The sequence below is a fragment of the Sapajus apella genome, unplaced genomic scaffold (assembly GCF_009761245.1).
Source record: "Sapajus apella isolate SASKATOON/1434 unplaced genomic scaffold, GSC_monkey_1.0 scaffold56, whole genome shotgun sequence".
Taxonomy (NCBI): domain Eukaryota; kingdom Metazoa; phylum Chordata; class Mammalia; order Primates; family Cebidae; genus Sapajus; species Sapajus apella.
Window position 1 is genome coordinate 14,458,498 of NW_022436996.1, and position 12,971 is coordinate 14,471,468.

Sequence of the window (12,971 nt, forward strand, 5' to 3'; positions counted from 1 at the left end):
TTAAAGTTAAAGAAATGCAGCACTGCTCCCTCTTTCACCCAATTCCTAATTTTCACCAGTCTCTTGCACCATGGTCTCCCCTCATCCCTAGCTCCCCTCTCCCTTTATAGCACTTTACCTGTGTGGGGTGGACGTTGTGTCGGGGGCCTGCATCCTTCCGGAGCCTGTGCTGGAGGCCCCCGTTCTCAGAGGGCAGTCCGTAGCTGGTGCAGTGTTCAAAGGGCATATACTGGTACTGGGGGGCACTACCCCACCAGCTTTGCTCACCCCCATGCTGCTGTGACCGGGATTGTTCCATGTTCCCTCCCCCCGATCCCCAGGCAGGCCTTGGCCTGCTTGCTCCTGTCCTTCCCCCAGTGTAGCTCCTTAAGCCTCTGCTCTTGCTGTCCCCAAGGCGTCTGGGGCAGCATGCCCACCTCTAGCTATTTATAGCCCCCTCTCCGTCACATGACCCCCCACCGCCACATCTGATCTGCTTGGGGTCGAAGCAGGTGTGAGTGCAGTGTGCGGGTGGGGGTTGGGATGAGGACCTGAGGGACAGCCCCACAGGGAATTCCCTCTGCTGAGCCGGTGGCATTGCCCCCCTCCTTAGTCACCAGTAGTAGGCTTCCAGCTCCATGTCACTGGTCCCTCTATAAATATCGTCTGGACCAGGATGAGAAACTGCTGAGTGTGTTCTCAAACCTGTGTGTAGAGCCGGATCTGCATGGAAGCCCTCCAGCTGCCCCTCTCTCCTCTTCAGGATGTGGAAGGTGAGGGGTGGGTGCTGGATAAAGATGAAGCGGAAACAGTGGCGTGTTAACTCACCTGGGAGAGTAACTGGTGCCTCTCTGCCATGTCTCCCGGCTGGCTTATTCCTAGCTCTGTGTCCACCCAGGGTTCTGTCTGGCCAGCTCCGCCAGCCCATCCCATGTCCAGTGAACAGCTCTTTGCCCTCCTGTCTGCCAGAGGCTGCTAATAACATCTTGGGAGCATCCTCTGATCCCATCCTTATCACCTGCTGGGTGTGGAATGCTTGTGGGAAGTGGGAAGTTGGGGATGGGTAATAGCCTTGGGTTCTAGAATTTCTCCCACTTCCCAGACTGTTAGCTGTCCATCACACTGATAATCTGGAGGGACTGAACTTCCATTTAGACTGCGGTGTGCCCACCACGGCTCCATCAGGACAGGTTAGATAACAGGGGAGAGTCAAAAGTAAGCCAGAGGCACAGGGAGGGGAGAGGTGGGAAGGGAGTGAGGGCTTCTCATGACAAACCCGACAAACATGAACGATGATGGGGAAGTGCTCTCTGCTCTTCTTCCCTTTTTGGATCAATAAATACTTCTTGGCCAAGGACAAACGTTTCTTTCTGACATCACATTATAAAACCAGTTTTCCTATGACATCTCTTCCCTATGAACTCCTCACTAGAGGAGAAAAGTTAGGAACTCAGCCAAAGCAAAGTTTAGGATCCATCACCAACTGGGGTCTGTCCCAGGAGAGTCCAAGTTCAGGGACTGCAGGCTAGGGATGCCAAACATCTGGTCTACAATGTGATTTTGATCTAGGCTAAATGGAACCACCCAAAGCAACAGGGAAGCCAATACCATCCAAAATACTTTTTCTAGGGGCTCAACATCACAAATCATCATGAAAATACAAATCAAAGTCATAATGCAATATTACCTCATACCTGTTAGGATAGCTATGATCAAAAAAGCAAGAGATAGCCAGGCGCGGCCGCCATGCCTATAATCCCAGCACTGTGGGTGACTGGGGCAGGCAGACTGCTTGAACCCAGGAGCTCGAGACCAGCCTGTCAACATAGGGATACCCTGTCTTTATAAAAAAAATCCAAAAATTGGCCAGGTGTGGTGGTGCACACCTGTAGTCCCAGCTACTCAGGAGGCTGAGGCAAGAGGATCACTCAAGCCTGAGAGGTGGAGGCTGCAGTGAGACGAGATAAATGTTGGCGAGAATGCAGAGAAAAGGGAACCCTTGTGCACTGCTGGTGGGAATGTAAGCTGGTATAGTCATTGTAAAGAACAGTACAGAAGTTCCTTAAAAAATAATAACCACTCCCATATGACTCAGCAATTCCCATATATCCAAAGGAAAGGAAATCAGTATCTCAGGAGGTATCTGCATTCACACATTCATTGCAGCATTATTCACAGTAGCCCAGATATGAAAACAATCTACGTGTCCACTAACAGATGAATAAAGAAAACGTTGTGTATATATAAATAGACATAATGGAATACTATTTAACCTTGACAAAGAAGGAAATCCTGCCATTTGTGACAACCTGGATGAACTGCAGACACAGAAAGACAAATACTGCACCATTTCACTTGTATGTGGAATCTAAAATAGGCAAACCTCTAAGAAGAAGAAGGTGGGGGGTGGTTGCCGGGGGCTAGGCTGGAGTAGGGGGGGGGGGGATGGGGAAATGCTGGTCAAAGGTTCAGTTATACAAGATGAGAAAGTCCTGGAGATCTAATGTACGTGGGACCACAGGAAGTATACTTAAAATTTGCTAAGAGGGTAGATCTTGAATGCTCTCACCTCCCTCCACCCCCACAGCAACTATGTGAGGTGATAGATATGTTACCCAGCTTGATTGTGATGATCATTTCACAATGTACACATATATCAACACATCAAGTCATATACCTTAAATATGTATAATTTCTATGTCAATTATATACCAATATAGCTAAAAAATAAAAATAACACTTGCTGTAACAACAATCCTACAAACCTCAAGGCCTATAATCTTTCCACAAAAATTACAAATGTGTGATAAATTGAGAGACTAAAGATTCTGTGATGATACCCACCTTTTCTGCAGGCAGAAAATACAGAAAGACCTCTACGGGATTGGTATGAGCAGAAAGAAACGCTTTCTTAATTAAAAGAATAGAGTCCCAAGATGAAATTGCATTCCTTGGAGGGCTTCAGAAACAAAAATTTCCCATTTGTGGAGCATAGCTGTCCTGAAGGTAATCAGTTGTTGTAGGAACTTGATAAATATAAGCAGCAAATATGAGATGCAATTATGACTTTCTTACTATTTCTGAGAAAAGCAGGTTCCTGAAACAGGGCAGCCTAGTCACGGACTCTGAGATTTGAAGGCAGAGACCAGTGGGGTGAGGATAGTACTCATGTCTAGCCAAGTCAGGTGGAAGCCTACAGCCTAGAAGGAAAGCACCAACTGCAATCCTTAAAACTAGATTCTAAAATTAGGAGGGTCAAAGACATGTACAGGTTGTCAGTGCTGGAGAGCAAGGGTTTGAGAGTAAATATCCTGTGTTTGGGGCCGGGCATGGTGGCTCACACCTGTAATCCCAGCACTTTGGGAGGCCGAGGAGAGTGGATCACGAGGTCAGGAGATTGAGACCATCCTGGCTAACACAGTGAAACCCTGTCTCTACTAAAAATACAAAATATTAGCAGGATGTGGTGGTACACACCTGTTGTCTCAGCTACTTAGGAGGCTGGCGCAGGAGAATTGCTTGAATCGCACCACTGCACTCCAGCCTGGGCAACAGAATGAGACTCAGTCTCAAAAAAAAAATAAAAAAAATAAAAAAAAAAATCCTGTGTATGAAATTAGAAATAGTTTAAATCCCATGGGTTTAAATCCCTGGAAGAGAACAAGAAAACAAAATGTAAACCATGCCTACTCCTCCCTCCAACATCCTGCTAGGCCAAGTAGCTCATTTGGAGGCACAAAGATGGGCTTCTGGGGATTCCTATGAAGCTCCTAAATGTGGAAGCAAGTTCATAAGCATGTATGAATGATATATATTCTTTTGGGGATTTATTTATTGATTTTGAGATGGAGTCTCGCTCTGTCACCCAGGCTGGAGTGCAATGGCATGATCTCGGCTCACTGCAACCTCCGCCTCCCAGGTTTAAGCAATTCTCCTGCCTCAGCCTCCCGGTAACTGGGATTACAGGCACTCACCATCCTGCCCGGCTAATTTTTGTATTTTTGTAGAGACCGGTTTCACCACGTTGCCCAGGCTTGTCTTGAAACTCCTGACCTCAAGGTGATCTGCCTGCCTTGGCCTCCCAAAGTGTTGGGATTACAGGCGTGAGCAACCACACCTGATCTCTTTTGGGGTTTTGAATAGATCATCCTAGGGTCCATTACATAAAAAGTTTAAAAGCCCATAGGCTATGGAATTGCTATTTGAAGGAAAATTGTACAAAGTGGCCATGCAAGCTACACGGAGGAATAGTTTCCTGTTGGGGTATAGGTGAATGATTTTTCTTTCTGGGTTATACCCTTGTTTTCAGACTCACGTCTTCCAGTCTGGCCTCCCCAACATACTGGGCAGTATAAACCTTATGTTCTTTTTTTTTTTTTTGAGACGGAGTTTCGCTCTTGTTACCCAGGCTGGAGTGCAATGGCGCGATGTCGGCTCACCGCAACCTCTGCCTCCTGGGTTCAGGCAATTCTCCTGCCTCAACCTCCTGAGTAGCTGGGATTACAGGCACACGCCACCATGCCCAGCTAATGTTTTTTGTATTTTTAGTAGAGACGGGGTTTCACCATGTTGACCAGGATGGCCTCGATCTCTTGACCTCGTGATCCACCTGCCTCGGCCTCCCAAAGTGCTGGGATTACAGGCTTGAGCCACCGCGCCCGGCCTAACCCTTATGTTCTTTAAAGGTATTTTTAGTCATCATTTTCCCTCTGCAAATCCAGGGAGCCATGGAACCCATGCCTACCTACTTTCTGAAATTTCAGCTAAGATACTACAACTTCCTGTGACAACACTTTCTCTGTAGCACACTCCACTGGCAGTCACATCTCCTCTCCTGTTCATTGTGCCTCGCCTCCTTATTCTTTTTTTTTTTTTTTTTCTTTTTTGAGATGGAGTTTTGCTCTTGTTGCCTAGGCTGAAGTACAATGGCGAGATCTCGGCTTCACCACAACCTCCGCCTCCCAGGTTCAAGGAATTCTCCTGCCTGAGCCTCCTGAGTAGCTGGGACTACAGGCGTGCACCACCATGCCCAGCTAATTTTTGTATTTTTAGTAGAGACGGTGTTTCACCATGTTGACCAGGATGGTCTCGATCTCTCGACCTTGTGAGCTGCCTGCCTCAGCCTCCCAAAGTGCTGGGATTGAAGGCGTGAGCCACCACACCTGGCCACCTCCTTATTCTTTAAGTATCCTTAGTCCTTTCCTATCCCCTGCACGTCAGGCTTTCCCTGTAGCACTTGACAGGTCTCTTTCTCCCCCTTCTGGCTTTTCAAATATGATACATTTTCCCAAAAGCTCCTATCTAATTAGAACTTAACATGGAATAAGGTTTTGGGCCTCAGTTTCATTCCCCCAGCCTAATGGGAGGAATCTTACAGCCCAAAAACGTCAGGAAGAAAAACTCCTTCACGCCAGAGTAAGTCACAGAAGCAAGAGTGTTAGCATATGCTCAAACTGATGGCTTTTGTTTCATATCCTGACCTCAGTTTCCTCAGAAAGGCAGTAACTAGAGGGTTAAGAAGATAAAACAATGCATGCAAAAAACATGCTATGTTTGACCCATAGTAAGAACTGTTGACTCATATTAAACTGACACTCATTCTGTGAGTTAACATTTATCAAGCATTTTGTATGCATTAACACCATATAATTTACACGTATCATATTTAATCCTCATAGGGACATTGTAAGGTAGACACAATTTTCCTCATTTTTAAATGAGGGAAATTGAGGCTGTGTTAGCTACCTTGCTCAAGGTCTCCAATATCTTCAAAGGTAGAGCCAGCATTCAGAATCAGAGCTACTGAATTCTAGAGTCCATACCATTAAAGCTACATTTCTGGCCCAATGCAGTGGTTCACGCCTGTAATCTCAGCACTTTGGGAGGCCGAGGTGAGCAGATCACCTAAGCTCAGCAGTTCGAGACCAGCTTGGGCAACATGGTGAAACCCCGTCTCTACTAAAAATACAAAAATTAGCTGGGCATGGTGGCAGGCGCCTGTAGTCCCAGCTACTCGAGAGGCTCAGGCACGAGAATCACGTGAACCTGGGAAGTGGAGGTTGCAGTGAGCTGGATACCACCACTACACTCCTGCCTGGGAAACAGAGTGAGACCCTGTATCAAAAAAAGAAAAAAAAAGCTACATTTCTTCCTCTTTTGATAACTGAAAGTCTCTGAGCTTCCTTTTCCTCTTCTGAAAAAAAGGGAAAATGGGCCAGGCGTGGTGGCTTGTGCCTGAAATCCCAGCCCTTTGTGAGGCCAAGGCGGGCGGGATCACTTGAGATCAGGAGTTTGAGACCAGCCTGGCCAAAATGGAGAAACCCCATCTCTACTACAAATACAAACATTACCCGGGGATGGTGGCGCGTACCTGTAATCCCAGCTACTCGGGAGGCTGACGCAGAATTGCTTGAACTTGGGAGGCAGTAAGCTGAGATAGTGCCACTGCATTCCAGCCTGGGTGACAAAAGCAAACTGTCTCAAAACAAAAGAGAAAATGACTCCTTCACAGAAGCACGGGGAAAATGAAATGGAAAGCTCCTCTCAATGCCTACAATATACCAAGCACTCAACAGTTGTAGCTATTATTGTCTTCTTCCTTCTCAGTTTAGACACCTTTCCTCCTCCCTCCCTTTAAAAAAAAAAACAAAAAAAAAGCCGGCGCGGTGGCTCAAGCCTGTAATCCCAGCACTTTGGGAGGCTGAGGCGGGTGGATCACGAGGTCAAGAGATCGAGACCATCCTGGTCAACATGGTGAAACCCCGTCTCTATCAAAACTACAAAAAATTAGCTGGGCATGGTGGCACGTGCCTGTAATCCCAGCTACTCAGAAGGCTGAGGCAGGAGAATTGCCTGAACCCAGGAGGCGGAGGTTGCGGTGAGCCGAGATCGCGCCATTGTACTCCAGCCTGGGTAACAAGAGCGAAACTCCGTCTCAAAAACAAAAACAAACAAACAAAAAAAAAACAAAAAAGATGAGGGTCTATGTTGCCTAGGCTGGTTTGTTTTCAACTCCTGGGCTCAAGCAAATCCTCTCTCCTCAGCCTCTTGAGTAGCTAGGGCTCTAGGTGTGTTACTGTGCCTGGCCTCATTCTTTAGAGACAGGGTTTTACCATGTCACCCAGGCTGGTCTCAAACTGTTGAGCTCAGGTGATCCACCTGCCTTAGCTTCCCAAGTGCTGGGATTATAGGCATGAGCCACTGTGCCCGGCTAGCCGGCGCCATTCTTAATATCACAGCTTTGGTTGGGTGTGGTGGCTCGTGTCTGTGATCCCAGTACTCTGGGGGGCCAAGGCAGGAGGATCACTTGAACCCAGGTATTTGAGACCAGCATGGACAACAAAGTGAGACCTCATCTCTATTTTATAGAATAAAACTTAAAAAAAAAAAAATTTCTTTTAAATCACAGCTTTGGTCTGATATTACACTTTTTCCTTCTTCCTGTTTTCCTTTTCCCCATTAGAGGAAACAGGATGGAGGAGGGCAGCAGAGGGCAGCCTCCAGCTCTGGGAGGGGGATAATTTTAGAAGAGAATCCTCTGGCAGAGGTAAGCAGAAAGGAGCAGAGCTGTGAAATTCAACCTCATTCCCTTATTCAAGGGCAAGGGGGTTGGGGGGCAGGGAAGACATGGAATCCAGTTCAGAGATACTGCTCTGTAATTCCCAAATATACACCTCTGAAGTCTTCCTATCCTGAAAATGGGTACTTAACCTTACTCCCACTATTTCCATAATTTCTTCACCTCTCTTAGATTTTGTATCCCTCCCTTGAGGCTATCCCATGGTTGTTTTTTTTTTGTTTGTTTGTTTGCTTTTTTTTTTTGCAGTACAATCAACCAGTTTCAGTCCATTTTTCATGCTCTTTTGCCTCCAGTGTCCTGTACCAAATTCCCCTCTACCAAGGTGCTTCGGCTCACCTCAGTCCCCTTCTGCTCTTCCTAGACAGCCATTGCCTGCTCTATATCACTCAACAATGTTTCCAGCTCCCACAGTTGTTTCCTACCAAACAAAAAAGTTTTGTTTCCGGCTGGGTGTGGCGGTTCATATCTACAATCCTAGCACCTTGGGAGGCCGAAACAGGCTAATCATTTGAAGCCAGGAGTTAGAGACCAGCCTGGCTGACATGGTGGAACCATTACCTCACATAAAAAAAAAATTGCTTCCTACCAAAACTTCTGTAGAAGTTCCTATGGAACTTCCCGTCTCCTGTCAAACTTCCATAGCCCATCAGCATTTGCACCTCTCTCTCAGGCATATCCTTTAGATACAATGCCCTCCTAAAGTATCCCGACTTACAAAAATCCATTGCTTTGATCTCTTCCATGCTGCACCAGAATCATCTTACAATCTGTACCCACTCTAGAAGAGCTTAAATGCAACCAGGGAAAAAATGGAATTCTACTATCTTCATTCTCCTAGCCTCCTATTCCAGCCCAATCTGTTAGGCAGCCTACATCTCACAGTCTAAATAACCAAGAACCAGCACTGTTTGCTAATGACCATTTCATCTGACTGTGAGAAATCCCAGGACTATGTCAACTGAGATGGGCCCACAGCTGCATATATTTACAGGATCATGAAGCAAAGTAAGACGGGGTTTTCAGGTCTGGCTATGCCTTGTGAGGTGGTGAGGAATGCTGCAGTGTTAAGGGGCTAAGGAAGCAAAATCTGTGGGCTTCAGAGGCCTGAGTATTTACAGAAACAGAGGTATTGAGCACACATCAGTAATAAATATGAGCATTTATTTGGCACCTGATGGCAATACAAAATCCTGGCAGTGGGAGTGGAAAAGTTACTCACTCAAATACTTCCATACTATGTCGACCCAAAGGCAGGACTTGGCAGCAAGGCTTCAAACCACCCAGCTCACAGAACAAATATTTATTGAGCACCTTGACTACTACAGGCCTAGCATTTTGCTAGGGACCATGGGAGATGTGAAGGGAGTTACCTCACACATAATGTCCCCAAGGAGCTAAAAATGCCAGCAGATAAAAGCAAAACACATGGAAAATCAAAGTACAAAAATAATAAACCATGTATACTGTCAAAAGGAAAATTTTATCAAAAGGTAGAGTTGTAGCTAAGGTTGACTTGCCTTCTTTGTTCTTTTATTCAACAAACATTTACTGAAGACCCACTATGTGTCAAGTACTCAGTACATGACAGTGAATAAAACAAGCAAGGTTTCTGCCCTCCGTGACAGCCTGGGAGGGGAGACAGAAATGAACAGGTAAAACTAGCATACATGTACACTGCAATAAATGCAATGAGGGGAAAGGACAATACGTGGTGACGGCCACAGGAGAAGACTGTTCAACGACAGAAGGGCCCGGGAGTGGTCAAGACTTGAGGAATAAGGACACGGCCTGAGTCAAGAGTGGTGGGGGTGGAGAGCTGAGAAGGCCCAGGAAGAGGGCAGGAAAGAGCGCACAATTAGAAACTGAGAGGAGACCACTGGGGCTCGGGCTTGGCGAGAAATCACCATTTAATGAGGTTCAAGGGGAAGGCAAGAACTAGTTCTCACAAACCAAGTGAATTGTTTAAATTTTAAATGAGGTGTAATAGAAAGCAAAAGGTGTTCTAAGTGGGGTGGGTGGTGGTGGTGGTGGTGACATGATCAGATTTGTATTTAAACAACCAAAACCTGGCCAGGTGCGGTGCCTCATGCCTGTAGTCCCAGCTATTTGGGAGGCTGAGGTGGGAGGATGGCTGAGGCCAGGAGTTCGAGACCAGTCTGAGAAACATAATGAGACCTTGCCCTAAAAAACAAAAAACACCAAACAAATAACCAAATAAAATAAAAAAAAACAAAACTACTCTGTCATGTGGAGAATAGACTGGAGGAAGTAAGAATGGAAGTTTTTTTTTTTTTTTTTTTTAAAAAAAAAAGGCCTTAAAGAACAGGAAACTTTTAGATAAGCAGGGATAAAGGTTTCTAGGTTGAAAAAAATAATACGTATGGCACTGAAATAAAGACCACATTGTATCAAAGGAGAGTTTAATACTGAAGCAGAAAGCAGAAACAAGGAACTACATGACATCTGTGAGCAGCTACATGGTCCAGTAAAGCAGTATTTGAGACAGATTTGGTGGCAGCAGTCAACAGGATGACATGAAGGTAAAGCGGGGAGAGGTATGAAGCAGGGAGATAGCTAGGAAGCTTTTCTAGAAATCTAGATATGAAGTGCAGGTTGACTGAATGAAGTGGGAATAGTAAGGGAGAGAGATGGACATTTCACAGGAAAGAAAAAGCTACAGAGAGAGCTTACAGAGTCTGGGGAAATATGCCACTCTTCCCGGCCTTCTCTGATGCTCCCCACGAGGCTCATTTCAGTAACAAAGCTCAGAGAAACAATCAATGAAAGATCTTTGAGACTTCCACAGGCAAACATCAATAAGGTACAGATGCAAGGAAACATCTGCTGAAAGGCTGCGGCGCCTTGAGCCCAAATGAGCCAAGAGCATCCTTCCACTGGGTGGCCCTGCAGTAGTGAAGGGAATACACAGGCCACTTCTGCACACTGCAGCAAGGTGTCTCTCTAGTCATGTTTGCCTCTTCAGAGCCAAACAGTAATGTCTACATTAAATTTGGACAGCTTCCAAACTCTCTCTAGGACAAAAACGGCTGGGGATATGAATGAAAGAAAAGATGACATCTGAGACATCTTAACTAATGAAAGAAAAGCAATGACTAAAGTGCCATCTACAAAAACTAGAAATGAACCCAAATATGGGGGAGCTTATATGCCCTCTCCCCATAACCACACTGTGTTTATTACTTCACTTGTCAGGCTCTTCACCTGCAGCTGAAACATTCCTGGCCAACCATTCCTGTAGGTCCAACCACAGCTGGCTCTACAGGCAGAGGGCTTCACAGAAGAGGAGCTGGCCTGGAGTCCCACTCAAAGGCAGAGATGATGGACACAGGAAACAAGTCTGGGAGATTCCCACATCCCTGAGGGGGAAAAACAGAAACCGTGCATCCTGAAGATCAAAGGGCTCTATCACACCTCCTGTGGTCCAGTGGCTTCCACTTGGCGTGGATGATGGGGAGGCGGCATCATGTGGGAGGGTGTCCTGGGAACAGGTAGAGGTGACGGCACAGAGTGCTGCAGTACTCAGACATCTCCTTGCACCGGTGGAACTCTGTGCCAGGGGCGTAGCCTTCCCGATCCTTGATAAGTGCATTTACCTGGAGGGGCAGAACCAATAGGCCGAAGTCTGAGAATCTCGGGCTTCATGAGAGCAGTGTAACGGGAAGGGGAGACGGATTATGAAAGGGCATTCAAGGGCAGAGGAAGGCAGAGCACTGTAGAGACGCACGGGGGTCACAGAGCCCGCAGACTCACCTTAACCAGCATGTCAGCCACATGCATATCACAAGCCCGCTCAGAAAACACCTGAGCGAGGGCCTCGATGTACCAGGAGCCTCGTTTGGTGTTCCGCATGGCAGCGGTCCCTGCAACCAAAAGAGCATTAATCAGAGTGTGAGGGCCCTCACACAGCTGGACTTCCCAAACTAGACTCGGCCATGGCACCTGCACCCTCCCCAGTCAGAGAGCCCAGCATGAATAATCCAAGTTTAGGAGGGTACACTCTTTTGGATTACTGGCATACTTTGGAGATACTATAAGTTTGTTTACAGACCAGCTCAAGAAAGTGAATATGGCAATAAAGCAAGTCATACAAATTTTCAGGTCTCCCGGTGTGTATGAAAATTATGCTTACTGTCCTACAGTCTATTAAGTGTGGAACAGCATTATGTCTAAAAAAATGCATATGCTTTAATTAAAACACACTTTATTGCTGAAAAATGCTAACAGAGGCATGCCAACAGAAAAACGGTGCTGACAGACACTCGATGAAGGATTGCCACAAACCTTCAATTTGTAAAAAACGGCTGAGCATCCCAAATCCAAAAATCTGAAATGCTTCAAAATCTGAAACTTTCCAAGTGCCAAAATGATGCTCAAAGGAAGTGCTCACTGGAGCATTTTAAATTTAGAATACTTGGATACGGGACACTCAACTAGTAAGTATAATGCAAAAATTCCAAAATCAAAAAAACCAAAAAATCCACAATCTGAAACACTTCTGTTCCCAACACTTCAAATAAGGGATGCTCAACCCGTATCTGCAAAGCACCACAAAGCAAAGTACAATAAAATGAGGTATGACTCAACTCTCTTGGAACTCAAAGTACCTTTGAGGCAGGCATAGCCGCATATCATGTCTGAGCGCGTGGGCAGTCTCATCTTCAGCAACTCCTCTTTACCAGCATCACTCTCCTCGCACCCAGGGGATCCTGCATGGCTCTTTCCATCTTGTTGGTCAACCCCACGATCAGTCTCATCTGTAACAAACGCAGACAGAATGGACAATGATGTTACTTCTTCCCATCTCTCCTGGGCCTGTAACAGGCAAGCCCATGTTCCCTATAACCTTGATGGGTAAGAGCCATTTCCAGCTGTTGCCTCCAACCTATGGTTGATAAACTTAAAAAAAAAAAAAATATATCATTACTCTCCCAGCATGCATCTGTTACTCAGGAGATGCCTCGCACAGGCCAGGTACCACGCTCAAGCACATGCACATCTACGTGGCTGGAGCAGTTTCCATTCTGTGTAAGACAGGGAAAATGCCCAATCAAATACTCCTTGTAAATGGAACTGAAAACCATCTAAGTCCACAATTCACTTGTTCAATTAACAATATGCCTGGGAGTCATAGTGCTTTTTATTGCAGTACATAATAAAATATCGATATTTAATTTTATTACATAAACAAAAAAGGTAATAAATAACAAATACGGTTACTATATATGCTATATAAAAATCACAATCTCAGTGTATCAAAAAAATATGATCAGTTGTTTCCAAGGTGGTTTTGGTATCTTTGAAGCACTCAGTACTTGTTTATTAATTTCATAACATAAATTAGAGCAAGCATCCAAAATTTAAGAAAAAAAAAACTTTTTTTTTTTTTTTTTTT

General features: G+C 45.6%; 2 protein-coding genes across 5 annotated transcripts in view; both read right to left on the minus strand.

The window, feature by feature from the left end:
• CLCN1 (chloride voltage-gated channel 1) overlaps nucleotides 1–1,733 on the minus strand; it is a 38,867-nt gene extending 37,134 nt beyond the window's left edge. The window contains exon 1 of one of the 2 annotated variants that reach the window (XM_032245164.1): nucleotides 119–1,733. In XM_032245164.1, coding sequence (XP_032101055.1) covers nucleotides 119–298 — 180 coding nt within the window. In that variant the 5' untranslated portion in view covers nucleotides 299–1,733. The remainder of the gene's footprint in view (nucleotides 1–118) is intronic. The other variant, XM_032245163.1, reaches the window with a different exon arrangement.
• A 6,965-nt stretch (nucleotides 1,734–8,698) lies between these two features.
• Nucleotides 8,699–12,971, minus strand: part of CASP2 (caspase 2) — a 19,135-nt gene continuing 14,862 nt past the window's right edge. For 2 of the 3 annotated variants that reach the window (XM_032245171.1, XM_032245172.1), the window contains 3 exons: nucleotides 12,184–12,333; nucleotides 11,330–11,439; nucleotides 8,699–11,172 (listed from right to left, as the gene is read on the minus strand). In XM_032245171.1, the coding sequence (XP_032101062.1) occupies nucleotides 11,041–11,172; nucleotides 11,330–11,439; nucleotides 12,184–12,333 (392 nt within the window). In that variant the 3' untranslated portion in view covers nucleotides 8,699–11,040. Of the gene's footprint in view, nucleotides 11,173–11,329; nucleotides 11,440–12,183; nucleotides 12,334–12,971 lie in introns of those variants that run through there. The other variant, XR_004258796.1, reaches the window with a different exon arrangement.